The following is a 26,605-nucleotide window of genomic DNA, read 5'->3' as shown; positions in this document are numbered from 1 at the left end:
TTGGTCCCCAGCTCCGAAAAAAAGAACCAAAAAAAAAAAAAAGATATGACAGGGCTGGAGAGATGGCTCAGTGGTTAAGAGCACTGACTGCTTTTCCAGAGATCCTGAGTTCAATTCCCAGCAACCACATGGTGGCTCACAACCATCTGTCACGGAATCCAATACTGTCTTCTGGTGTGTCTGAAGACAGCTACAGTGTACTCAAATACATAAATAAATAAATCTTTTTAAAAAATGATATGACAATCAGACTAAAAACATAAAGCATCAAAGATGAAATTAAAACTAATGTAATATCTAATAAGGGTACTGAATGCAGACTGTATAACGAATTCTGTGACATCATCACTCTGTGACAGTGGTTAAGAGCACTGACTGCTCTTCCAGAGGTCCTGAGTTCAATTCCCAGCAACCACATGGTGGCTCACAGCCATCTGTAATGGGATGCTCTCTTCTGATGTGTCTGAAGACAACTACAGTGTACTCACATATAAACAAAATAAATAAATCTTTAAAAAAAGACTCTGATAAATATGTCAATTAGAATGAACAAGAGGATTAGACTGATCATTTCTCCAAAAAAAAAAAAATCAATAGATACATAAAGATGTCAGACAGCCTTTGCCATTATAGAAATGTATATCAAAATTATATTTCAACACACTGGGATAACTATAATTTTTAAAAAAGTGTTAGAAAAAATATATAAAGGCACAGGAATGTAAAATCTGACTGGGAAATTGTATAGAAGTTTGGGAAAGGTTGATAATATCTTATAAAATTAAGGCTACAGTAATTTACTTCTTTAGGTTTCTGTGGGGTTATAAAAATATAACCCCACAGAAAAACTCTGTTAGGCTATGACTTAGGACACAGCTAAATAACTATAGACATAGATAGAAAAAAATGAATGTACAGTCTATAGCTATCAATCTTAAGTTTTTTAAATTAATTTTCTTTTTATTTTGTGTATTCCCATGGGATAGAGTGTCAGCATGTCATGGTATGCATGTAGAGGTCAGAGGACAACTTTTAAGAACTGGTTATCAGAAAGGGAAACAAAGTAATAGCAGAGGTCTATGGATGGAGGATCTGGGTGGGAGACGGGATGGGGAACAGGTGGAGATGAGTAGGAGGGGAGGTGGGGATTAAATGTAGAGAGAACGGGAAAGAGAAGGGAAGTCAGAGGATGTGCCAGAGACCTGAGATGGGGTCACAACGACCCAGGGAGTCTGTGGAGGTGACTCTAGCTGAGAGTCTTAGCAGTGGGGGATATGGGTCCTGAAGTAGAAGGACTCCCCAAGGGAAGGATAAGGACAGCAACCCGTCCACCACAAAGCCTTAGACCCAAAATGTGTCCTACCTACAAGATGTGTTGGGGACAAAGACAGAGCAGAGACTGAGGGAATGGCCAACCAATGACTGCCCCAAATTGAGACCCATCTCATGGGCAAAAAACCAATCTTTGACACTATTAATGATACTCCATTAGGCTTGCAGACAGGACCCTAGCAGAAGTGTCCTCTGAGAGGTTCCACCCAGCAGCCAATGGAAAGATGCAGAAACTCACACACTTAGATGGAGCTCAAGGAGTCTTAAAGAAGGGTTGGGGTAAGGATTGAGGGACCCAAAGAGGACAGGGCTTCCCTGGAAGACCAACAGAGTCAACTAACCTCAACCCTTGGGGCTTTCAGAGACTGAATCGCCAACTGAAGAGCAAGCACAGGCTGGACCTAGGTCCCCTGCACATATGTAGCAGATGTTGCAGCTTGATCTTTACTCGAGTCCCCCAACAACTGTAACTGGGGCTGTCACTGAGTCTGCTGCCTTCCTGCCTGCCTGTGGATCCCGTTCCCCTAAATGGACAACCTCGTCTGGCCTCAGTAGGAGAGGATGCACCTACCTAGTCCTGCAGTGACTTGATGTGTGTGGGTAGAGAGAGAGTGGAGAGGGAATACCCAGAGGGGAACTCCTCCTCTTCAAAGGAGAAGGGAAAGGTGGAATGGGGGTAGCATCTATGTGAGGGGATACTGGGAGGAGAACAGGGGCTGATATTGGGATGTAAAGCAAATAAATAAATTAATTTAATTTAAAAATAAATAAATCTAAGATACACAAAGAAGAAGAACTAGTTCTCTCCTTCTACCATGAAGGTCCCAGGGACACAGCTCAGGCTGCAGGCTTGGCAGCAGAACCCTACCTGCTGAGGCATCCTGCAGGCCCAGCTGCTAGGTCTCTACAGGAAAGAATATAAATATAAGAACTCAGAACTGGGAAGATGGCCCAATGGATAAAGTGCTAGTCATTCAAACCTAACCACCCAAGTTTCATCCTGGGACCCCACATAAAAAAGGCAAATGCAGTGTGTACACCTTTAATACCAGAGTGCTGAAAGCTAATCTAGAACACAACATGCAGCCAAAGAAGCCACAAGGTGGACAGTGAGAAGCCACTCCTGAACAACGCTAGCCTCTGACATCCACACACATGCCCTCCCCCATCACACACACACACACACACACACACACACACACACACACACACAATTAAATAATCAAATAAATTTCAATGCAAAGTCAATCAAAATCCTTGATTTCCCCCCCCCCCCCAGAGAATAAAAAACAAAACAAAACCTGCTTTTATGTCATAAATGGAAGAGCAAAGGTCCAATGCAATTCTGAGAAAGAGAAACCAAGACATGTGGCTTACAAATGACTCATAATGCAAAGACTATAATTAAAACACTAAAAAATTACTCGTTATTGGTATACCAATAGATGAGTAAAATAGAAAAAAGAGAACATAGAGGGAAATTAAAAATGTCATTTGTAATGGAGAAGGCAAACACATATATCAGACATCAAAAATGGCTCATCCAACAAACAGAGAGATGAAATAACTTTCCAACAGCAAACCACAAATCCCCTTATTCTATATATAAAAGTCAATTGTAAGTATATTAAATTTGAATACTGAAAACTCTATTTTTAAGACAATTGAAGAAAACAATACTAAAGAAATTCTGATTCTAATAAAGGAAAGAAATTGTTAGGTAGAATTGAAGGCAGAAATCAATTTTTCTACATACAAAGAAACTTAAAGGGGAATGTGTAAAAAAATATGAACAAAATTTTATTTAGAGAGCAAAGAATAGAAAAAGATATTTATAGCACATATAACAAAGAAATGGCATCTACACTATAAAAGGAATGAAGAACTACTTATAACATTAATCATTTTTAAACATCTTTATTATTTTAAATTATGGAGGGATGGGGTTATATGCACATGAGTGCATGTTCCTGCAGAGGACAGGAGTCCAGTTCCCCCTGACGCTGGAATTTCAAGTCGTTGTGAGCCACCCGATGTGTGTGCTGACAACCACACTCTGATCCTCTGCATGAGCAGTAAGCGATCTGAATGGCTTTCTCCAGGCCCCTAATGCTGATCTTAATTGTCAATCTGATGGGATTTAGAATCACGATGGGCATAAACCTCTGGACATACCTATGGTGGACTGTCTAGATTAGGTTAATTGATATAAGAAGACCCACCCTTAACGTGGGCCAGCACCAGGCTTAGATTGAGATCCTAGACTGAGTAAAAAAGAGAAAGTTGATCACCACTGTACTGCTCCCTAAAGGCACACGAGACTAGCTGCCTCAAGCTCCCATCATTATGATTTCTCTGCCGTGATATGCGTAACTACCCTTGAACAGTAAGTTACAATAAACTTTTCCTTATGTTGCTTTGGTTAAGGATTTTATCACAGCAACAAGAAACTAATAAATTACTCAGGAGAAAAATGGGACATTTATCTATATGAATAAAACAGGTACTAGCGAGTCCCACACCCGCAGATCCCGGCCCGCAGCAGCTCTCTGCTCCCAGACCCGGTGAGAGAGAGACCCAACCGCCTGGTCAGGTGGGCACTCCTGAGGCTACAGAGCAGAAGAGACCACCAACACTGCTCACCCCTGCCCACATCCCTGGCCCAAGAGGAAACTGTATAAGGCCTCTGGGCTCCCGTGGGGGAGGGCCCAGGAGCGGCAGGACCCCTGCCAGAGACACCGCCGGAACCTGAAAGAAACAGACCGGATAAACAGTTCTCTGCACCCAAATCCCGTGGGAGGGAGAGCTAAACCTTCAGAGAGGCAGACAAGCCTGGGAAACCAGAAGAGACTGCTCCCTGCACACACATCTCGGACACCAGAGGAAAAAGCCAAAGACCATCTGGAACCCTGGTGCACTGAAGCTCCCAGAAGGGGCGGCACAGGTCTTCCTGGTTGCTGCCGCTGCAGAGAGCCCCTGGGCAGCACCCCACGAGAGAACCTGAGCCTCGGGACCACAGGTAAGACCAAATTTTCTGCTGCAAGAAAGCTGCCTGGTGAACTCAAGACACAGGCCCACAGGAACAGCTGAAGACCTGTAGAGAGGAAAAACTACACACCCGAAAGCAGAACACTCTGTCCCCATAACTGACTGAAAGAGAGGAAAACAGGTCTACAGCACTCCTGACACACAGGCTTATAGGACAGTCTAGCCACTGTCAGAAATAGCAGAACAAAGTAACACTAGAGATAATCTGATGGCGAGAGGCAAGCGCAGGAACCCAAGCAACAGAAACCAAGACTACATGCCATCATCGGAGCCCAATTCTCCCACCAAAACAAACATGGAATATCCAAACACACCAGAAAAGCAAGATCTAGTTTCAAAATCATATTTGATCATGATGCTGGAGGACTTCAAGAAAGACATGAACACACTTAGGGAAGCACAGGAAAACATTAATAAACAAGTAAAAGCCTACAGAGAGGAATCGCAAAAATCCCTGAAAGAATTCCAGGAAAACACAATCAAACAGTTGAAGGAATTAAAAATGGAAATAGAAGCAATCAAGAAAGAACACATGGAAACAACCCTGGATATAGAAAACCAAAAGAAGAGACAAGGAGCTGTAGATACAAGCTTCACCAACAGAATACAAGAGATGGAAGAGAGAATCTCAGGAGCAGAAGATTCCATAGAAATCATTGACTCAACTGTCAAAGATAATGTAAAGCGGAAAAAGCTACTGGTCCAAAACATACAGGAAATCCAGGACTCAATGAGAAGATCAAACCTACAGATAATAGGTATAGAAGAGAGTGAAGACTCCCAGCTCAAAGGACCAGTAAATATCTTCAACAAAATCATAGAAGAAAACTTCCCTAACCTAAAAAAAGAGATACCCATAGACATACAAGAAGCATACAGAACTCCAAATAGATTGGACCAGAAAAGAAACACCTCCCGTCACATAATTGTCAAAACACCAAACGCCCAAAATAAGAAAGAATATTAAAAGCAGTAAGGGAAAAAGGTCAAGTAACATATAAAGGGAGACCTATCAGAATCACACCAGACTTCTCGCCAGAAACTATGAAGGCCAGAAGATCCTGGACTGAAATTATACAGACCCTAAGAGACCACAAATGCCAGCCCAGGTTACTGTATCCTGCAAAACTCTCAATTAACATTGATGGAGAAACCAAGATATTCCATGACAAAACCAAATTTACACAATATCTTTCTACAAATCCAGCACTACAAAGGATAATAAATGGTAAAGCCCAACATAAGGAGGCAAGCTATACCCTAGAAGAAGCAAGAAACTAATCGCCTTGGCAACAAAACAAAGAGAATGAAAGCACACAAACATAACCTCACATCCAAATATGAATATAACGGGAAGCAATAATCACTATTCCTTAATATCTCTCAATATCAATGGCCTCAACTCCCCAATAAAAAGACATAGATTAACAAACTGGATACGCAACGAGGACCCTGCTTTCTGCTGCCTACAGGAAACACACCTCAGAGACAAAGACAGACACTACCTCAGAGTGAAAGGCTGGAAAACAACTTTCCAAGCAAATGGTCAGAAGAAGCAAGCTGGAGTAGCCATTCTAATATCAAATAAAATCAATTTCCAACTAAAAGTCATCAAAAAAGATAAGGAAGGACACTTCATATTCATCAAAGGAAAAATCAACCAAGATGAACTCTCAATCCTAAATATCTGTGCCCCAAATAAAAGGGCACCTACATACGTAAAAGAAACCTTACTAAAGCTCAAAACACACATTGCACCTCACACAATAATAGTGGGAGATTTCAACACCCCATTCTCATCAATGGACAGATCATGGAAACAGAAATTAAACAGTGATGTAGACAGACTAAGAGAAGTCATGAGCCAAATGGACTTAACGGATATTTATAGAACATTCTATCCTAAAGCAAAAGGATATACCTTCTTCTCAGCTCCTCATGGTACTTTCTCCAAAATTGACCATATAATTGGTCAAAAAACGGGCCTCAACAGGTACAGAAAGATAGAAATAATCCCATGCGTGCTATCGGACCACCACGGCCTAAAACTGGTCTTCAATAACAATAAGGGAAGAATGCCCACATATACGTGGAAATTGAACAATGCTCTACTCAATGATAACCTGGTCAAGGAAGAAATAAAGAAAGAAATTAAAAACTTTTTAGAATTTAATGAAAATGAAGATACAACATACTCAAACTTATGGGACACAATGAAAGCTGTGCTAAGAGGAAAACTCATAGCGCTGAGTGCCTGCAGAAAGAAACAGGAAAGAGCATATGTCAGCAGCTTGACAGCACACCTAAAAGCTCTAGAACAAAAAGAAGCAAATACACCCAGGAGGAGTAGAAGGCAGGAAATAATCAAACTCAGAGCTGAAATCAACCAAGTAGAAACAAAAAGGGCCATAGAAAGAATCAACAGAACCAAAAGTTGGTTCTTTGAGAAAATCAACAAGATAGATAAACCCTTAGCCAGACTAACGAGAGGACACAGAGAGTGCGTCCAAATTAACAAAATCAGAAATGAAAAGGGAGACATAACTACAGATTCAGAGGAAATTCAAAAAATCATCAGATCTTACTATAGAAACCTATATTCAAAAAAATTTGAAAATCTTCAGGAAATGGACAATTTCCTAGACAGGTACCAGGTATCAAAGTTAAATCAGGAACAGATAAACCAGTTAAACAACCCCATAACTCCTAAGGAAATAGAAGCAGTCATTAAAGGTCTCCCAACCAAAAAGAGCCCAGGTCCAGACGGGTTTAGTGCAGAATTCTATCAAACCTTCATAGAAGACCTCATACCAATATTATCCAAACTATTCCACAAAATTGAAACAGATGGAGCACTACCGAATTCCTTCTACGAAGCCACAATTACTCTTATACCTAAACCACACAAAGACACAACAAAGAAAGAGAACTTCAGACCAATTTCCCTTATGAATATCGACGCAAAAATACTCAATAAAATTCTGGCAAACCGAATTCAAGAGCACATCAAAACAATCATCCACCATGATCAAGTAGGCTTCATCCCAGGCATGCAGGGATGGTTTAATATACGGAAAACCATCAACGTGATCCATTATATAAACAAACTGAAAGAACAGAACCACATGATCATTTCATTAGATGCTGAGAAAGCATTTGACAAAATTCAACACCCCTTCATGATAAAAGTCCTGGAAAGAATAGGAATTCAAGGCCCATACCTAAACATAGTAAAAGCCATATACAGCAAACCAGTTGCTAACATTAAACTAAATGGAGAGAAACTTGAAGCAATCCCACTAAAATCAGGGACTAGACAAGGCTGCCCACTCTCTCCCTACTTATTCAATATAGTTCTTGAAGTTCTAGCCAGAGCAATCAGACAACAAAAGGAGATCAAAGGGATACAGATTGGAAAAGAAGAGGTCAAAATATCACTATTTGCAGATGACATGATAGTATATTTAAGTGATCCTAAAAGTTCCACCAGAGAACTACTAAAGCTGATAAACAACTTCAGCAAAGTGGCTGGGTATAAAATTAACTCAAATAAATCAGTTGCCTTCCTCTATACAAAAGAGAAACAAGCCGAGAAAGAAATTAGGGAAACGACACCCTTCATAATAGACCCAAATAATATAAAGTACCTCGGTGTGACTTTAACCAAGCAAGTAAAAGATCTGTACAATAAGAACTTCAAGACACTGAGGAAAGAAATTGAAGAAGACCTCAGAAGATGGAAAGATCTCCCATGCTCATGGATTGGCAGGATTAATATAGTAAAAATGGCCATTTTACCAAAAGCAATCTACAGATTCAATGCAATCCCCATCAAAATACCAATCCAATTCTTCAAAGAGTTAGACAGAACAATTTGCAAATTCATCTGGAATAACAAAAAACCCAGGATAGCTAAAGCTATCCTCAACAATAAAAGGACTTCAGGGGGAATCACTATCCCTGAACTCAAGCAGTATTACAGAGCAATAGTGATAAAAACTGCATGGTATTGGTACAGAGACAGACAGATAGACCAATGGAATAGAATTGAAGACCCAGAAATGAACCCACACACCTATGGTCACTTGATTTTTGACAAAGGAGCCAAAACCATCCAATGGAAAAAAGATAGCATTTTCAGCAAATGGTGCTGGTTCAACTGGAGGGCAACATGTAGAAGAATGCAGATCGATCCATGCCTATCACCCTGTACAAAGCTTAAGTCCAAGTGGATCAAGGACCTCCACATCAAACCAGACACACTCAAACTAATAGAAGAAAAACTAGGGAAGCATCTGGAACACATGGGCACTGGAAAAAATTTCCTGAACAAAACACCAATGGCTTATGCTCTAAGATCAAGAATCGACAAATGGGATCTCATAAAACTGCAAAGCTTCTGTAAGGCAAAGGACACTGTGGTTAGGACAAAACGGCAACCAACAGATTGGGAAAAGATCTTTACCAATCCTACAACAGATAGAGGCCTTATATCCAAAATATACAAAGAACTCAAGAAGTTAGACCACAGGGAAACAAATAACCCTATTAAAAAATGGGGTTCAGAGCTAAACAAAGAATTCACAGCTGAGGAATGCGGAATGGCTGAGAAACACCTAAAGAAATGTTCAACATCTTTAGTCATAAGGGAAATGCAAATCAAAACAACCCTGAGATTTCACCTCACACCAGTGCGATTGGCTAAGATCAAAAACTCAGGTGACAGCAGATGCTGGCGAGGATGTGGAGAAAGAGGAACACTCCTCCATTGTTGGTGGGATTGCAGACTGGTAAAACCATTCTGGAAATCAGTCTGGAGGTTCCTCAGAAAATTGGACATTGAACTGCCTGAGGATCCAGCTATACCTCTCTTGGGCATATACCCAAAAGATGCCTCAACATATAAAAGAGACACGTGCTCCACTTTGTTCATCGCAGCCTTATTTATAATAGCCAGAAAATGGAAAGAACCCAGATGCCCTTCAACAGAGGAATGGATACAGAAAATGTGGTACATCTACACAATGGAATATTACTCAGCTATCAAAAACAACGAGTTTATGAAATTCGTAGGCAAATGGTTGGAACTGGAAAATATCATCCTGAGTGAGCTAACCCAATCGCAGAAAGACATACATGGTATGCACTCATTGATAAGTGGCTATTAGCCCAAATGCTTGAATTACGCTAGATCCCTAGAACAAACGAAACTCAAGACGGATGATCAAAATGTGAATGCTTCACTCCTTCTTTAAATGAGGAAAAAGAATACCCTTGGCAGGGAAGGGAGAGGCAAAGATTAAAACAGAGACTGAAGGAACACCCATTCAGAGCCTGCCCCACATGTGGCCCATACATATACAGCCACCCAATTAGACAAGATGGATGAAGCAAAGAAGTGCAGACCGACAGGAGCCGGATGTAGATCGCTCCTGAGAGACACAGCCAGAATACAGCAAATATAGAGGCGAATGCCAGCAGCAAACCACTGAACTGAGAATAGGTCCCCTATTGAAGGAATCAGAGAAAGAACTGGAAGAGCTTGAAGGGGCTCGAGACCCCAAAAGTACAACAATGCCAAGCAACCAGAGCTTCCAGGGACTAAGCCACTACCTAAAGACTATACATGGACTGACCCTGGACTCTGACCCCATAGGTAGCAATGAATATTCTAGTAAGAGCACCAGTGGAAGGGGAAGCCCTGGGTCCTGCTAAGACTGAACCCCCAGTGAACTAGTCTATGGGGGGAGGGCGGCAATGGGGGGAGGGTTGGGAAGGGAACACCCATAAGGAAGGGGAGGTGGGAGGGGGATGTTTGCCCGGAAACCGGGAAAGGGAATAACACTCGAAATGTATATAAGAAATACTCAAGTTAATAAAAAAAAATAAATAAATAAAAAAAAAAACAGGTACTAGCATTGCTCATTAGCAATGAGGAGAAAGCAAATGAGATTTTTTTCATACCCATAAGACCAGTAAAGTTCTTTTTAAAACATTTATTCAGTAAGTGCACACGCGCGCGTGCACATGCCATGTACAAATGTACGTACGGGTGGAGACTAGAGAACAACCTGCTGGAGTTAATTGTCTTCTTCTGTCTGCCATGTGAGTTCTGGGGATCAAACTAAGGTCATCAGTCATCAGGCTTGGTAACAAGTGTCTTTACCCACTGAGCTGTATCATCAGCCCTGCTGATGTTTCTGAAGCTTGAGCAAGCGTAGTGAGATAGGAACTCTCGTACTCTGGAATGTAACTGAAGCAGCTCCTTAGCAGTCACAGTGCATAGCCGTCATCTAGCCATTCCATTCTAGGCAGTTCACTCTTTACAGAGTTACCTACAGAAAGGTCAGTGCACTTTTGATTTGTTTTATACCTAATAACAAACCTCAGTTAAGACAAGAGCCTCTGAGGAAGCTACCTGAGCAGAGAGAGGGAGCTTCATTTTAACAGTCCCAAATCCTCTCAGCAGGTTACCACAATACTCAGAAAATGTTAGAGGGAATTAATGAATGGGAAACAATTATGCCTAAAAGGGATGGAAAACTGAGAAACGTTTTTTGTTAGGTGGAGAACTAACAAAGACTGGGTGGAATCCCAGGCTCACTTCATGAGGTAAGTAGGTAGAGTCAAGAGTGTGGAATAGTGTTATAACACTGAGACAAAGCAGGAAAGGGGGCACAGAAGCCACAGTGGAGGGGTGCTGGGCTTTGCTTTCTTTGTTTTACCTTTCTACATAAGGGTATAAAAGGCTTTACTGTTTGATCAGGGATCTTACTTTTCTGTTGCTGTGAAGAGACGCTATGCCAGAGACATTCAAACCACCATATAAGGTTAACATTTAAACAAAGACTCCAAGGAAGTAAAGGATCCAGCAGACACCGAGGGGAAAATATTCCAAAAAAAAAGAACCAGCAAGGACAAAGATCCTGTGATGTTAGGCATGCCTGGCCACATGAACTGCAAGAAGGCAGAGTCAAGAGTAGAGTAGGGTGGGAATGGGGGCGGGGGTGGGGTGGGAGTGGGGCTGGAAAGAGGATAACATTTGAAATGTAAATACCTAAAGTATCCAATAAAAAGACAGAGTGGGGAAACATCAGTAACCTTCCTATACACAACCAACAAACATACTGAGAAAGGAGTAAGGAGAACAATATTATACATACTAGCATCAAATAAATACATCAATAAAATATTTGGGAGTAAATTTAAATAGAAAAGTAAAGATATGGGGTTGGGGATTTAGCTCAGTGGTAGAGTGCTTGCCTAGGAAGTGCAAGGCCCTGGGTTCGGTCCCCAGCTCCGGAAAAAAAGAACAACAACAAAAAAAAAGTAAAGATATATAATAAAAATCTTTACATTGAAAAAAGAAATTGAAGGTATCAGTAGAAGGAAATTTTTTCCAAGTTCCCATGTTTATGCATCAGAAGGATTAATATTGTGAAAATGGCCATCCTACCAAAAGCAATCTACAGATTCAATGCAACTCCTGTAAAAATTCCAACACAATTCCTCACAGAAATTGAAACAATAATCTTGCAGTGTGCTGGTGGTACGCACCTTTAATCTCAGCACTTGGGAGGCAGAATCAGGCAGACCTCTGAATTTGAGACCAGCCTGATCTAAGAGTAAGTTCCAGGACAGCCAAGGCTACACACACAGAGAAACCCTGTCTCAAAAAACAAAGAAAGAAAGAGGGGGGTGGGGAGGAGAGTGAGAGAGACAAAGAAACAAAGGAACAAACAAATAATCTTTAACTTTATATGGAAATAAAAAAACAAGAATTGCTTAAAGTAATTCTGAAGAATAAAAAATTGGTAACTTATACTACAGAACAATAGTAATAAAAGCAGCATTGTACCAGAATAAAAAGAGATGCACTGATTAACTTAATAGAAATATAGATCTGAACGCAAGTCTATATCTATGGATATCTGATTTTTAAATTATTTTTGAGATTATAATTTAATCATATATCCATTTCCTCCCTCCAAACCTTCCTGTGTATGAGATTCAATATTTTTGATATTTTAATTCCTTTTTTATTGAAACCTGCATTCAACACTAGATGTCTACCTTTATAACAAACAAGTACAGTAACAGTACTCACTCTAAAATAAACCATACTTCCCTTAGTCACTATTTTCCTGTGGAGACAGCTTAAAGTTTTTCTTTTGTTACAAAAACAGAATGTACCTATACAAAGGCTCAAAATAGGCCCATCTTTAAAAACAAAAGGCAACAATTCAGAAAAGACTATGAATAGAACATGTAACCAGTTGATACAAACCTAATAGGATTTATTAAAAGATCAGTTATATCTAATATCACATCTGAAGTGTTCTGGTATAAGATATCACACAAAGAAAAGAATTTATCAATGTCTTTAAAAAGCAAGTTTTTTAAATCTGACAAGTTACTATAAAACTCATGGCCTCTTTGTCTTAAATTGTTTTCGTTGGTGTGTGTGTGTGTGTGTGTGTATTCCTAAATACACAGTACTCGTATGTCCATGTTTCAAGCTGACCATGTATTACTGCATCACTGTCAACTTCTGTGTTCTCCCCTGGGTAGACTATTATTCTCTTCTGTCAGCATTCCTTAGTTGCCTATAGCTCTTTCTCTAGCGTTGACTCCCCGTGGGCTTTCCCCCTTCCACATTAACACACCTACTGGTGTCCTCCTTGTTCAGCTCAGGTTTAGGCAGCCAGGTTGGTGAGACTGACTGGGTGTGAATTCAGACATTTCATTGAAACTCCCTGTTCTCTGGCCTTTAGTCTTCCCATACCCCTTCTGCAATGGTCCCTGATCCTCACGTACAGTAGTTTAGAGAACTGAGTTTTGACAAAGCGGTCAATATATACACCTGGAGAACAAAGAACACCTTCAACAAATGGTTCTGGTCAAACTGAATAACACAATGTAGAAGGATGAGATTAGAGCCACATCCCTCATCCTGCACAAAACTCAACCACTAATTGATCTCAGAACTTGATATCTCAAATCTGATAGAGGAGAATGTGGGAAATCTGCTTAAACTCATAGGAACGGGAAAGGACATTCTGAACAGAACCCCAATAGCACAGGCACTGAGACCAATAATTGGCAAATGAGACTTCATGAAACTAAAAAGCTTCTGAACAGCAAAGGATATCAATCAGTATTTGAGTGAGGAGGCAGCTTGAAGAAATAGGGAGGGCTGGAGAGATGGCTCAGCAGTTAAGAGCACTGACTGCTCTTCAAGAGGTCCTGAGTTCAAATCCCAGCAACCACATGGTGGCTCACAACCATCTGTAATGAGATCCAATGCCCTCTTCTGGAGTGTCTGAAGACAGTTACAGTGTACTTATATATAATAAATAAATAAATCTTAAAAAAAATGGGGAGATCTTTAGCAAGTATACATCTAACAGAGGGTTGGTATTTAGAATATACACAGTTTAAAAAACTAAACATCAAGGGACAACCTAACTTAAAAATGAAACATGAAACTAAACATAATTCTCTAAAGATTACATATGAATAGCACATGTCTTGAATCTCAGTACTTAGAAGGCCGACTAAGGCAGGTAATTCTCTGGAGTTCCAGAATAGCTTAGTCTATATAACAAATTCTAGTCAGAGCCACTTGTCTGGGGGCGGGCGGAGGGTGGGGGGAGGCACAAATGCTAGAAAAGTGGAACATGTATTCACCGCTGCTGGGAAGGCATCCCTCACAATGCTGGAAACAGATCTACACAAGATCCAGCTACACCATTCTTAGGCTTATAACTAAAAGACTGTCTATTCTACCTCAGAGATACTTGCTTATCCATGTTCCCTGCTGCTCTATTCACAAGACTCAGGAAAGGGAAACAGCTTAGATGTCCATCAACTGATAAATGAATAATGAAAATTATGCATTATACAATAGAGCATTATTCAGCTGTTAGACAACAAAATTATGAAAATTTCAGGTAAATATATGGATGACATACACAATCATCCTGTGTGAGGCAACCAAAACCCAGAAATACAGGCACTGCATTTCTTCTCGTCTTTGATGCTTTTTCAGCTTTAGGTCTGTGCATCTCATTGGAATACACAGACAGCATAGGTAACTAGTAAAGGGGAACGGGAGAGGAAAGGGGTCTTTCACGGAAAAAAAGAGTGCTACCAAGGAGGAGCTGGTACAGGAAAGATTAACTGGTTTGAGAATGGAAGGACAGGGTAGAAGAAGGAATTTGAGGAAGGATGACAAGGACTGAAGGCCTTTTGAAAAGTCGCAGAGGCCTACTATTGTGGAAGCTTCCAGTTTAAATGGAGTTACTCTGTAGTGAGAGGACAATATCCCAACTAGATATCCACTGCTAAATGAAGCTCCCAGGACCAGGAATGGGTTACTTCTTTTTGAGTTATTTGCCAAAAGCATCAATAAGCCCTCTCCACAAGTACAGGCTATGCTACTGATTGATTGCCTCCAGAACCTGACAGTGAAACCCCAATGCTGAAAGCACCACACACTTGAGTTACAGAACATACAGATACCCAGGCGGCCGGCCCTGAACTGGTAACCTCATCTCTACTGCCTAGAGTTCGCAGTGCTGACCACTACAAGAAAAGTAATCATCAGCCTCACCCAGCTGCGAGCACTGAGAGCAACAGTCACAACCTGCTGGCAAGATACGCCCACCGATAGCACTGAGCAGCTCGAGTGTGTGGGGAGTAATAGACTGAATTAGCTTAAAGCCTGTCCCTTGAGATATGGGACACCATCCATGACACCAAGAATCCGTGGCTAGATAGATCACTAGCTCTAGGGAAAAACCTACTACGTACCTGCTAAATGGGCATGCCAATAAACGACTTAATGACTTACTGCTCTACCCATGCATCCCTGCACTGCCCAAATTCATTAGAGAAGCTTCTTCTTGCAATATATAGCAATTAGCACAGAGACCCACACCTGGTCAACACGTAGCAAATAAGAGATGTCAAAGCGCTTAGCCCTGATCGGACGTCTATATAACACCCATCCCCCCAAGACTCAGGGATCTAAGTCAAAGAGTTGAAAAGATTAAGATGCAGAGATGGTAAATGAATTCAAATCAACTTTTCCAGACACAACAAGGCAGATACACAAATTCATAGCAGTTGTAACAATATACACAAGGCCTGCCCAAGATCAAGCTAGAAAAAACAAACTCTCAGCACAGAGGAAGTGAAGCAGGCATGAAATCACACCCTTAGCTGGAGAGCTGTTGGCATTTAATTGCTGCCAGGGGAGGAAAATAAGTTTGCTTTCAATGGTGACACCTGGTATACTGACCTCACTCTGGGGAAAGGCAAACACCCAGGCTCTGAAGCAAGGTCCCTGAGTGCTCTTGGGAATACCTAGACACCTCTAACATTTCACCTTGACCAAAAGAAAAATGTCATATTTAAAAATACACTTCCAAAATCCCAACACTCAGGAGACTGAACAGGAAGATCACGAGTTAAAACCAGCCTGTGGTACATTTAAAAAACCCTTTCAGTAGATATATATAGATATGAAGAAAGATAGGAATATAAAGAAAGATATCCAGATTTTATGTGCTCCAAAGAAACCAAAGCTTACTTTTAATGTTATATAGCCATACTAGTAAAAAAGAACCACAGGCCACAGACGCAAGGCCATATACATTATTTTTACATTTCTAACAGCCACATTTTAAAAATAAACAATTAAAAATTTTAATTATATTTATTTATTGTTGGGGAGTGGGTACGTGTCACTACAGAAATGTAAAAGACAGAGGATAACTTACAGGAAATAATCTCTCCTGTCAAGTGAATCTCTGGGGTCAGACTGAGCACATGTACTGTGTACTTATTACAGTAATGGGTAACAAGCGCCTTTTCCTGCTAAGCCATCTTACTCTTACAGAAAGAAATATAACTGCAATGCCACGTTTTTCTTGTTTTAAAAATCCATTATGTTTTATATTTAAGAAAATTTCAACGTGAGCCAGCCACATTTCAAATATATTACACAGAACTGTGATGCAGGATAAACTTTTTAAAATTATTATTATATTAAAGATCATTTAGCAGGAAGGTACAGTAGAGGGCAATTAAGATAACGAGGCTAAAGGAAACAAGAAAGAGCAAAGGCTCTGCTAACTGACAGAGGCTAGAGAATCAGGAAAGCAGCATCTTGACCACAGTGAAGGGGGGGCGCAGACACAGACAGGTGTGCTCATGCATTTGATAACAGCACCCAGGGAGTTGTGGCTAAGAACTTGCCAATTTCCTCAGTGAATCAGGAGACAGTTGTCAGCCTCTTTTCACAACTACCAGTGCCAGTCTGAAGGGACATTATGAACAGTTTAAGAACTGCACTGCCCTGTACCCCAGCTCATGATCTTCCGTCCTCTAACTCCCAGATGCTGGGAGTACAGACCTGGGCCACCAGCTAAATAAACACACGCCTGCTAGGTGGTGCTTGTGTGCAGCTACAGCCATTTTCCACATTCTTCTGGGCTAGCTAGTCTTAAATTCTATCACTATACTGCTAAACGGAAATAATAGTCATTATTTCCTAATCTATTCATTATCCAGAAAACATTCTCAAGACTAACTCTATGCCCAGTACAGAGGGCTGACTGAGAGCAGTCATGAGCCTTATCACATTCACATAAAACAGGGTTTAGCATATACCTACATACAAGAAAGTTCTATTAAAACATGGTGTTATGTTGTTCTGTAACGAAACCTTATACGTCATCTAAATATATTTATTTACAAGAATTTTTTCTTAAAGGCAGACACCAGCATTATGCAAAAAAATGCTATTGAAGGGGCTGGGGATTTAGCTCAGTGGTAGAGCGCTTACCTAGGAAGCGCAAGGCCCTGGGTTCGGTCCCCAGCTCCGAAAAAAAAGAACCAAAAAAAAAAAAAAAATGCTATTGAAAATATTCTTCTCTTAACAAATTTTAGCAGCTGCATGTGGTCAACAGCTACCACTATCATGTATAATGCTGTGTGTTCAACTGCCAGCATCGGCAAGGTAAAACTAATAATAAAAAACTAATAATAATGATAGTACTACACCAGGCATATAATGGTCCTATGCAGCTATAACTGGGATGCTGTTAATGATGTACTAGAACGAGTTAGTACAGCATGTTACTGAAAAGGGATACACTATGACTATAAAATACACCAGAATGCATAACATCATTTAACATAAAATAATTTGAACATTATATGTGAAAGAAAAACAAAAAAAAGAAAAAAGAAAAAAATTCTACATGTTTTCACTATTTTCATAAATCGAAAATGTCAGTTTTTAATCATGTTTTCTCATCATTAGGCAGTTAAATATTTTACAGAAATCAATTTTTAAAAATTGCAAATAAACAAGTAAAAGATACAATGTCTCTGTCATAAAAAGACAGCAAATTAAGTGAGATGTCTCAGGAGACAGATGAGATTGCCACCAAGTCTCAGAACCGGAGTTTGATTCCTGGAGCCTACAGGGTAGGAAAGAACTGACTCACACAGGGTGTCCTGCCTTAGATACACACACACACACACACACACACACACACACACACACACACACACACACACAAACACACACACACACACATTAATAAAAAAATTAAAAACAAAAAGTAGGGCTGGAGAGATAGCTCAGGGGTTGAGAGCACTGACTGCTCTTCCAGAGGCCCTGAGTTCAATTCCCAGCAACCACATGGTGCCTCACAACCATCTGTAATGGGATCCGACGCCCTCTTCTGGTGTGTCTGAAGACAGCAACAGTGTACTCACATCCATAAAATAAATACTTTAAAAAAAACCAAAAAAAAAAAAAAAACAAAAAAAAAAGTATCTTTTTATTGGTTAATTGAAAGCCAGGATTCATATAAAGTGTTCTCTAGCTCCAAAACAACTTGTCCTTATGATTTATTGGTCTACCCAAATTTTCCCTTTAATGAATTTTACGTTCAACAAAATGCTGGTGACTAAACCCAATGGACACATATGGAATATATTTACATTATTTGTATATAAAATGTGTATAATTTGAATAATCTAAGTCAGATGTTTTGAACTAGAATGGCTGTGTATCACTGAGCTAGTAAAACATACTTTCATCACTCTGTATACACTGTCCTTAATTTGTAATTTAAGTGATTACACAAACTTAGCAATACAAAATCCTGCTTTGACACAAGGTCTTAAATCCTTGATTATCTTAAAAGTAAAACCAGTGACAGGCAACTAAATAGCAAGATAGCATTTTTTTTTTTTTTAATGTAAGGCAACTTGTTCAACTTGTTAGTCCCATAAGACAGCTGACTTATAAATGACCACTCCGCTTTTGGTTCTTCCCTTTCAGCTATAAGCATTAAAGCCATTTTCCCCAACATTATCAGATTTCTCTCTGGAAAATAGGGATGATCATATGGTAGGATTTTATTCGAGCTAACAAAAAAGTACCTCATACTGAGACACTGTCTTAACATACTGGGAAAAGCTTGAGAAAAAAAAAAAACAGACTTAGAAATGATCTTCTCACACAAAACATCATCAGATAAAAGGTGTTAAATCAGGCCTCCTTTACATGATATCTGGGAAATCAAAAGCAGATCAGATATGTAATAATTAACTTCCTTACTGTACCAGCTTGCCACAAGAAATCCAAGAATCTAACAGAGTGGATTAAATGACATCATTAGCTTGGATTCCCAATAAAGCTGGAATACTTCAATTTGCAACAGTTAGCTAAAAATAAAGACCCACCATTTGTATGAGGGAGTGGCAGGCAGTTCTAGTTTTAATTAGAAGATTTCTTTATTTAAAATGATGCTTACTGTAAAATACAGGAGACTGAGTGAAATATATAATTTTTAATTTTTACCTGAAAAGTTGTTCTACCGAAGGGAAAAAGAATAATGAAGATTTGGTCGCAAAACAGTACGTTTCTTCTTCAGTAAAATGTATTACTGCCTTGAAACCTCGTAAACAAAAATACGGCAACTGGTACAATTTCGAAATTAAACAGCACATAGGTTAGCATTCCTAGAACTGAAGTGATGTCTGCCCTAACTGTGACTGTCGCCTCGGCGTTATTTTCTGGGCTGCAGGTGCCAAGAGACATGAGAGATTTTTGTCTGTGAATAATTTCTGAGAAAGGTGACGCTATTTAGACACTTAAAGCCACTCGAAGGTTTTCTTTCTCTTTCTCCGGGTAACACAGTAATGTTCGAAAGTTAACCACTGGTTCCAAACCCCTGCGTTCTAACCGCCTTGAGGGGTGGGTGACAGATTCACAGAGAAGTTGCACCGGTCTGCGGTGAGGACCTTTCCGGCGCGCCTTCCTCCTAGGCCCAGGGTGAGCTTCCGCTGGGAGGCCCAGAAGGACCCAGACCTCCTCCGGAGCCCCCACGAGCCTAGTTCGGAGTCCGGGGAGCCGCCTGACCCTCGCCCGCGCCGCTGCCTCCGCCACCTCGGGGCCCGCGCCGCTCGCGACCCGCAGTGGCCGCAAGCTGCAGCACATCCCCGCGCTGTGCGGATCAGGGGCCGAGAGAGAGCCGCGCGCCCCCGCCGCGGCCTAGCCCGCGCCGCCCCACCGCGCCACCCAGCCCTCACTCACCAGCTGCTGCCGGACCCAGCGCCACATGCCCCCTCCGTCGCCGACGCCGTCGTGGCCCGCGGGACGCGGGGCCGAGCGGCAGCAGGTGGAAGAGGACTGCGAGTGTGACCGGAGCAGGCGAGCCCCTCGGACTTAAGTTCCGCTCTCTGCCGCTGCCGCCTTTCTACCCGAGTCGGGTCCCCATCCCGCCACCCCGGTCCCGAGGTCCTACAGGCGCAGCCTGGCTGCCAACCGCGCCCGGCGCAGCTCAACTCCCCGCTGCGCCGCGGCCACCTTCATCTCTGACCGTTGTCACCCGAAGCACCGCCGCCCCCACGGCGCCGCCCCGCCCTCGTCCGCCATGGCCCCGCCCCTAAGCCCTGCGCCCTACCCTCGTCCGCCGTGGCCCCGCCCCTAAGCCCTGTGCCCCTCCCTCACCTGCTCTGGACCAGCCAGCTACGCTAACTCTCCGAGGCCCGCCCTTCCATGTGTCCGGGAGGGCTTGCCTGCCCCTTTCCGGGCGGTGTGTCACGAAAGCGTGAGCGCTGTCACGCTCGCCCGCTCTGCGGGTCTTTTCCGAGTTTTTGTCCCCTGGCCAGCTCCTTGAGGGGGAGTTGAGCGGACAGTTCTCAGACTCTGCCCTGTTGCAGATCTCCTCCCCTCTTTGAGACAGACAGACAGACAGACAGACACACACACACACACACACACACACACACACACACACGCGTGCTACCATTAAATTATCAAAGGCTTTCAAGGGGGAGATGATTATGATCAAAACAAATTGTATGAAATTCTCATAGAATTAGTGAAGATATTCTTTTTTTTTTTCACTTATTCATTGTTTATTGTTCAGATTTTAAGGATTTACATGCATCAGAGAATCCCCTAGATTTTTTTTTTTTTTTAGAAAACTGAAATGTATTTATTTATTTATTTTTTTTATTAACTTGAGTATTTCTTATATACATTTCGAGTGTTATTCCCTTTCCCGGTTTCCGGGCAAACATCCCCCACCCCCTTCCCCTTCCTTATGGGTGTTCCCCTCCCAACCCTCCCCCCATTGCCGCCCTCCCCCCATAGACTAGTTCACTGTGGGTTCAGTCTTAGCAGGACCCAGGGCTTCCCCTTCCACTGGTGCTCTTACTAGGATATTCATTGCTACCTATGGGGTCAGAGTCCAGGGTCAGTCCATGTATAGTCTTTAGGTAGTGGCTTAGTCCCTGGAAGCTCTGGTTGCTTGGCATTGTTGTACTTTTGGGGTCTCGAGCCCCTTCAAGCTCTTCCAGTTCTTTCTCTGATTCCTTCAATAGGGGACCTATTCTCAGTTCAGTGGTTTGCTGCTGGCATTCGCCTCTATATTTGCTGTATTCTGGCTGTGTCTCTCAGGAGCGATCTACATCCGGCTCCTGTCGGTCTGCACTTCTTTGCTTCATCCATCTTGTCTAATTGGGTGGCTGTATATGTATGGGCCACATGTGGGGCAGGCTCTGAATGGGTGTTCCTTCAGAAGATATTCTTTTAATTGTCAATTGTCAATTCATTTAATTGCTTCACACCTAACTCAGCGAGTGACCAACTTAGGCTAATATTGGGGAAAGTTTGAGATTTCTCTGTGAGAGTCCAGCCTGCATCTCAGTTTCTGGGGTTATTGCTGAGATCCTATCCTGCTGAATTAAACTGGAAAGGTTAAGGAGAAAGGCTTTCTATGGAGATCTAATTGCTAAGCATGCAACGAAAACTATCCTGGAAGTAGTTTGACCTCCCTAACAAGGGTGTGGATAACTGTTAAGAAGGACCATACAAGCAAGTAAAACAAGTTTGTACTATCTAAAAGCAGCCACCTGTATGTCCTCTTAATATGTGTACAGTCCTACTCTCTTTTTCCTGAATTAAAACACTTTACCATTAGATGTTGTGATTTGAAAACTAACATTGAGCAAAAACCTAAATGTAAGCTACCATAATTAAACAAATCAGTCTTTTGGTTTCAGTAGGCATTTCTTATATAATCCAGCACAGCAATTAGAATCTTTCTTTCAGATATCTATGGCCTATAAAACCAGCAATGGATTTTTTTACATTATAAATTACCCAACTTTAGAACAGATGTTTAAAAAGAAAAAGAAATCTTATTTTTGCTCTTATGACTGAACCTTACTTTATAACACCAGCATGAAGTTACAGGTATGTTTTTAGAAAGGATAGAATGTTACTTCCACTCCTAAGTGTCCCAGACCTACTGCATCAAGCTCTACCTGATACTCTACTTTAGCCATAGGTTAGTTCTTTGAGATCCATGTTATCTGGATTGTGTGGGTGGGGAAATGGAAGCTCAAGTTAAACAATTTGGCAAAACTGTAATTGGGATTATGGATTGTGAGGCAGTAGAACATGGATTCTTAAACTATATTCCTAAACAGGCTTCTTTCTCACATTTTATTTCTAAATGACTCGGTTACAAAGTAGACCTGGAGAATTTGTATTTATAGGCCACCAAAATTTGTCAAGGTAACCTGTGAAACAGCAATCTAGAGGATGTTTTGTATGTCATTGAACGGGGTTCTGAATTTCTAAAGGTGGAAGTGGGCAGTGGGTAGGGAATTAGGAAGGAGTTGATTCTAGGTGATTTGAGGCCATGTGGTGTAAAGCAACTCAAGTTCGTGAAGATCATAATGAAAGTTCAAACCGTCAAGAACGAAAATTAGCAATGTTTGGCTGCAAACATTTTCTACCGGGACCACAGCATGGAGAGTATTTCTAAACTTTAGTTATAATTCTTGACTGGTGGCAAAATCCTCTACGTGTATAATGAGCACTGGGTTGGTTTTTTTTTTTTTTTGATTAAATATTCATTGGAGGTAGGAGTGCATGCCACGTGGTTGTGTAGAGATCAGAGGGAAAGTTTTAGGGATCAGTTCTCTGAAATCTTGATTTCAGTTGTATGTGTGCACAGACACATATGTTATTGGGAACATCAAAAGAAACGTGTTCTAAATACTGCCATTTTGTTTTCAGACTCCATTTAATCATAGGGGGAAAGTAAGTTCAAGGTCCTAGGCCCTAGGGAAGCTGAGGACTTCCCAGTAGTTAAACAGCTTCTGTTGTAAAGAGACAGTTATCTGAGACCAGACATCTCAAGGACAACTTCATCTTGCTGGCAGAGTTAAACTAAGTTCATGTACCCAGGCCCCGGGAAACCGACTCCTATCCCAATTGATGGAAAAATGTAACAATTACTTGGCACAGCAGTTTTGTGGAGTAGTAAGCTCAAATATTCTGAGATAGTCTGGCTCGTTGTTGCAGATGGATTTAAGTGGACCCCACAAAACCAGCTTCACACAATATAAAAGGAATTACATCCTGTTGTTTGTGATGAGGAAGGCTTAGAAAGAGAAGGGAAAACACATCACTTAAGAAGGTAGGTTACAGCCAGAATACAGCAAATACAGAGGGAATGCCAGCAGCAAACCACTGAACTGAGAATAGGACCCCTGTTGAAGGAATCAGAGAAAGAACTGGAAGAGCTTGAAGGGGCTCGAGACCCCATATGTACAAAAATGCCAAGCAACCAGAGCTTCCAGGGACTAAGCCACTACCTAAAGACTATACATGGACTGACCCTGGACTCTGACCTCATAGGTAGCAATGAATATCCTAGTAAGAGCACCAGTGGAAGGGGAAGCCCTGGATCCTGCTAAGACTGAACCCCCAGTGAACTAGACTGTTGGGGGGAGAGCGGCAATGGGGGGAGGGTGGGGAGGGGAACACCCATAAGGAAGGGGAGGGGGGAGGGGGATGTTTGCCTGGAAACCGGGAAAGGGAATAACACTCGAAATGTATATAAGAAATACTCAAGTTAATAAAAAAAAAAAAAAAAGGTAGGTTACCTGGGGTTGGGGATTTAGTTCAGTGGTAGAGCGCTTGCCTAGCAAGGGCAAGGCCCTGGGTTTGGTCCCCAGCTCCAAAAAAAAAGAAGGTAGGTTACCAGGTATAAAAAGAAAATGTTTGGAGTTATTAGCAATTCATCTATTCCACAACTATTTCTTCAGTGTTTCAGCATTGAATGGCTGTGTGAAGATCGCCTAAATTTAGGAAAGGGCACACAGCCCACTTTAGTGGACCTCCTCTGTCTTGAGTGCAGCTTATAATCTAGTTGGAAAGAGCAGTCACAGAGGGGACGTGAGTCAGCTGAGTGACAGTTAAACGCTAACGTATTACAGTGATGATAGTCGATAATCTCAGAAACTTGATGCAAGCCATAGCAATTGGAGATGGCAGGGGAAAAAGCTATTAAAGTCATTTTGATTTATCTCTGATTATAGGCAAACACTGGACCACATCTGAATTTAAGCTGAGTTTGAAATGAGAGGATGAAGAGGGGATAGACTATGCAACCCGATGGACTGTAAGAGCAAATGTTTTGGGGTGAAGAAAGCTTCAGATGTGTAACATGGTGCAACTAATTCAGGGAAAGAAGTGGGGCAGAGTGGGTAAAGTGAAACTCAGGATGCCACATTTTTGACTAATTACAAGTGTTTGCTTTTTTTTTTTTTTTTAAAGTGGTTGTTGCCCGAGTTCCTTCCCAAGAGAAACAAGCAATGTCTATCCCTTCTCCTCAGAACCTAGTTACCATGATTGCCTCAAACTTCACTCTGGGCAACAGTGAGCTTGTTGACCTTCCTTCCTTACAGAGCACCAATGAGGGGTGACTTACAGGGCTGTGAGTGCTCCAACCACAAGACACACCTAAAAAGCCATTCTCTAGCAGGGAGGAGAGCTTCCCAGGTAGCCATACAGAGGGTGCTCCCTCTGTAGTCTGCCCCTGTCTATTTACTCCAGCCCCTCCCAGAGCCCAAACCCAATTGAGGCAGAGTTGTTCACAACAAACAGAAGGGAGCACCTGAAGACTCAGGATAAGATCTTTCAATCCTCTTCAGCCCTTCTTTTGAGGTGTAAACAGTCAACAAGCCCAGCCGAGATGATCGTTTGCAAGTAGGCAAAGTTGAGCATTCCAAGATGGTAGTTGCTTGGCTAAGACAAAATTTGCTCAGTGGAGATGTCCTGGAGTTTTCTAAATAAGAAAACAGTAGGAGTTTTCTCTAAGGTGTTCATCCACGAATATCTTGTGTGGTAGGCTGAGAGGGAAAGGGAGGCCTGATAGAAAACTACATACTGGTAAGAAGAAACCATTGAGTAGAAAGTGCTGACCTGGCAAAAGGTCAGAAGTAAAGCATGTCACAGGCTTCTGTGCCAGGGCACTCTGGAAACCTGAAACTCGAGCCATTCCAATGAGGTGGCAGACATTCCCAAGACAGGGATTATCAGCATCATTTAACAGCTGCTACATTAATGATAGATGTGGCTCTTCTGTATTCGTGTTAGCATAATTCTATGCTAGTTATGCTTATGAGCTGTGTGCATTCTCAGGGGAAAATACCAGATATTTTCTAACTTGGTATCACAGGCTATCTTAGGTATTACAGACAAAGACATTTTTCTTGTATCTTAGGCCATGTTTGAGAGAGCGCAGGCTTTGAACTTGTGCAGGTTGAAGCTCACAGCTCATTCCTTTTGGTTCTCATGGTGTCTAAAGAGTATTCAGTAAATGTTTAGTGGACTAGAGAGACCAAGGAATGAGTAACTGAGGAAAGAAATGAAATATCTAGATTCATAATATCAAAGCAATACAGAGCAATGCATAGTGAATGGCATAAGGAGATTCTAAGCTATGGGAGATCAGTGGTTCTCAACTATCCTAAAGCTACAACCCTTTAATACTCATGCTATGGTGACCCTCATGTTGTGGTGACCCCAACCTTAAGATCATTTCATTTCTACTTCATAACTGTAATTTTGTTACTGTTATGAATCATATTGTAAATATCTGTGTTTTCCAATATTCATAGGCAACTCCTGTGAAGGATGGCTCAACCCCTCAAGAGGTCGCGACAGACAGGTTGAGATCTGCTGCTTTAGGGTAAAGGGAATCTCAATAGTGTGCCTCCCTGACTCTTCCAGGGTCAGTCTCTGTGAAGTACACTGAGCTTACCCAGTGTGTTGCCTCAATTGTTTTTATGGCAACAGACTGACGTGCTAGGAATATCTTTTTAAATCTCATTTTTGATTTTGATTACTTCCTCAAAATCACAAATCTTGGTTTAATAAGATGCTTCTGAGGGTAAAGGTTCTTGTGGCCAAACATGATGACCTGACTTCCAACCCTGAGATGACACCCACATAATGGAAAAAGAGAACTGACTGCTGCAAACTGCCCTCTGACCTCCGTACATACACTGTATCATGCATGAACACAAAATAAATAAAATTTAAATCACAAATAGGATAGATTACAAAAGAGTAATCCTAGAAAAAAAAAAGTCCTTCTGAATAATTACTATTCCAAGAGTTCTAGACTAAACTAGAATAGACACAGGGGAAAAAAGAAATGAGGGAAGCTTTTCTAGACCTGCATAGGGTTAGACATAGGACCTTGTGGAGACCTGCTACAGAACAGCCATGTGCTACTTAGTTGTATCCTTCTTTGTGTATGTAGCAGTTCCCCTGAGATTGAAGCACTGCATCTGGTAAGGAAATTCCTTAAAGCAGAAGGTAAACAAC

General features: G+C 41.5%; 1 protein-coding gene across 4 annotated transcripts in view; it reads right to left on the bottom strand.

The window, feature by feature from the left end:
* Positions 1 to 20,325, bottom strand: part of Atp11b (ATPase phospholipid transporting 11B (putative)) — a 105,715-nt gene extending 85,390 nt beyond the window's left edge. For 3 of the 4 annotated variants that reach the window (XM_039103615.2, XM_039103614.2, XM_039103613.2), the window contains exon 1: positions 20,003 to 20,325. In XM_039103615.2, the coding sequence (XP_038959543.1) occupies positions 20,003 to 20,029 (27 nt within the window). In that variant the 5' untranslated portion in view covers positions 20,030 to 20,325. The remainder of the gene's footprint in view (positions 1 to 20,002) is intronic. The other variant, NM_001427027.1, reaches the window with a different exon arrangement.
* Positions 20,326 to 26,605: the final 6,280 nt, after the last annotated feature.

Source organism: Rattus norvegicus, chromosome 2 (assembly GCF_036323735.1).
Source record: "Rattus norvegicus strain BN/NHsdMcwi chromosome 2, GRCr8, whole genome shotgun sequence".
Classification (NCBI taxonomy): Eukaryota; Metazoa; Chordata; class Mammalia; order Rodentia; family Muridae; genus Rattus; species Rattus norvegicus.
The sequence above is the reverse complement of the archived record's forward strand: the minus strand, read 5'-3'. Positions and strand labels throughout refer to the sequence as shown.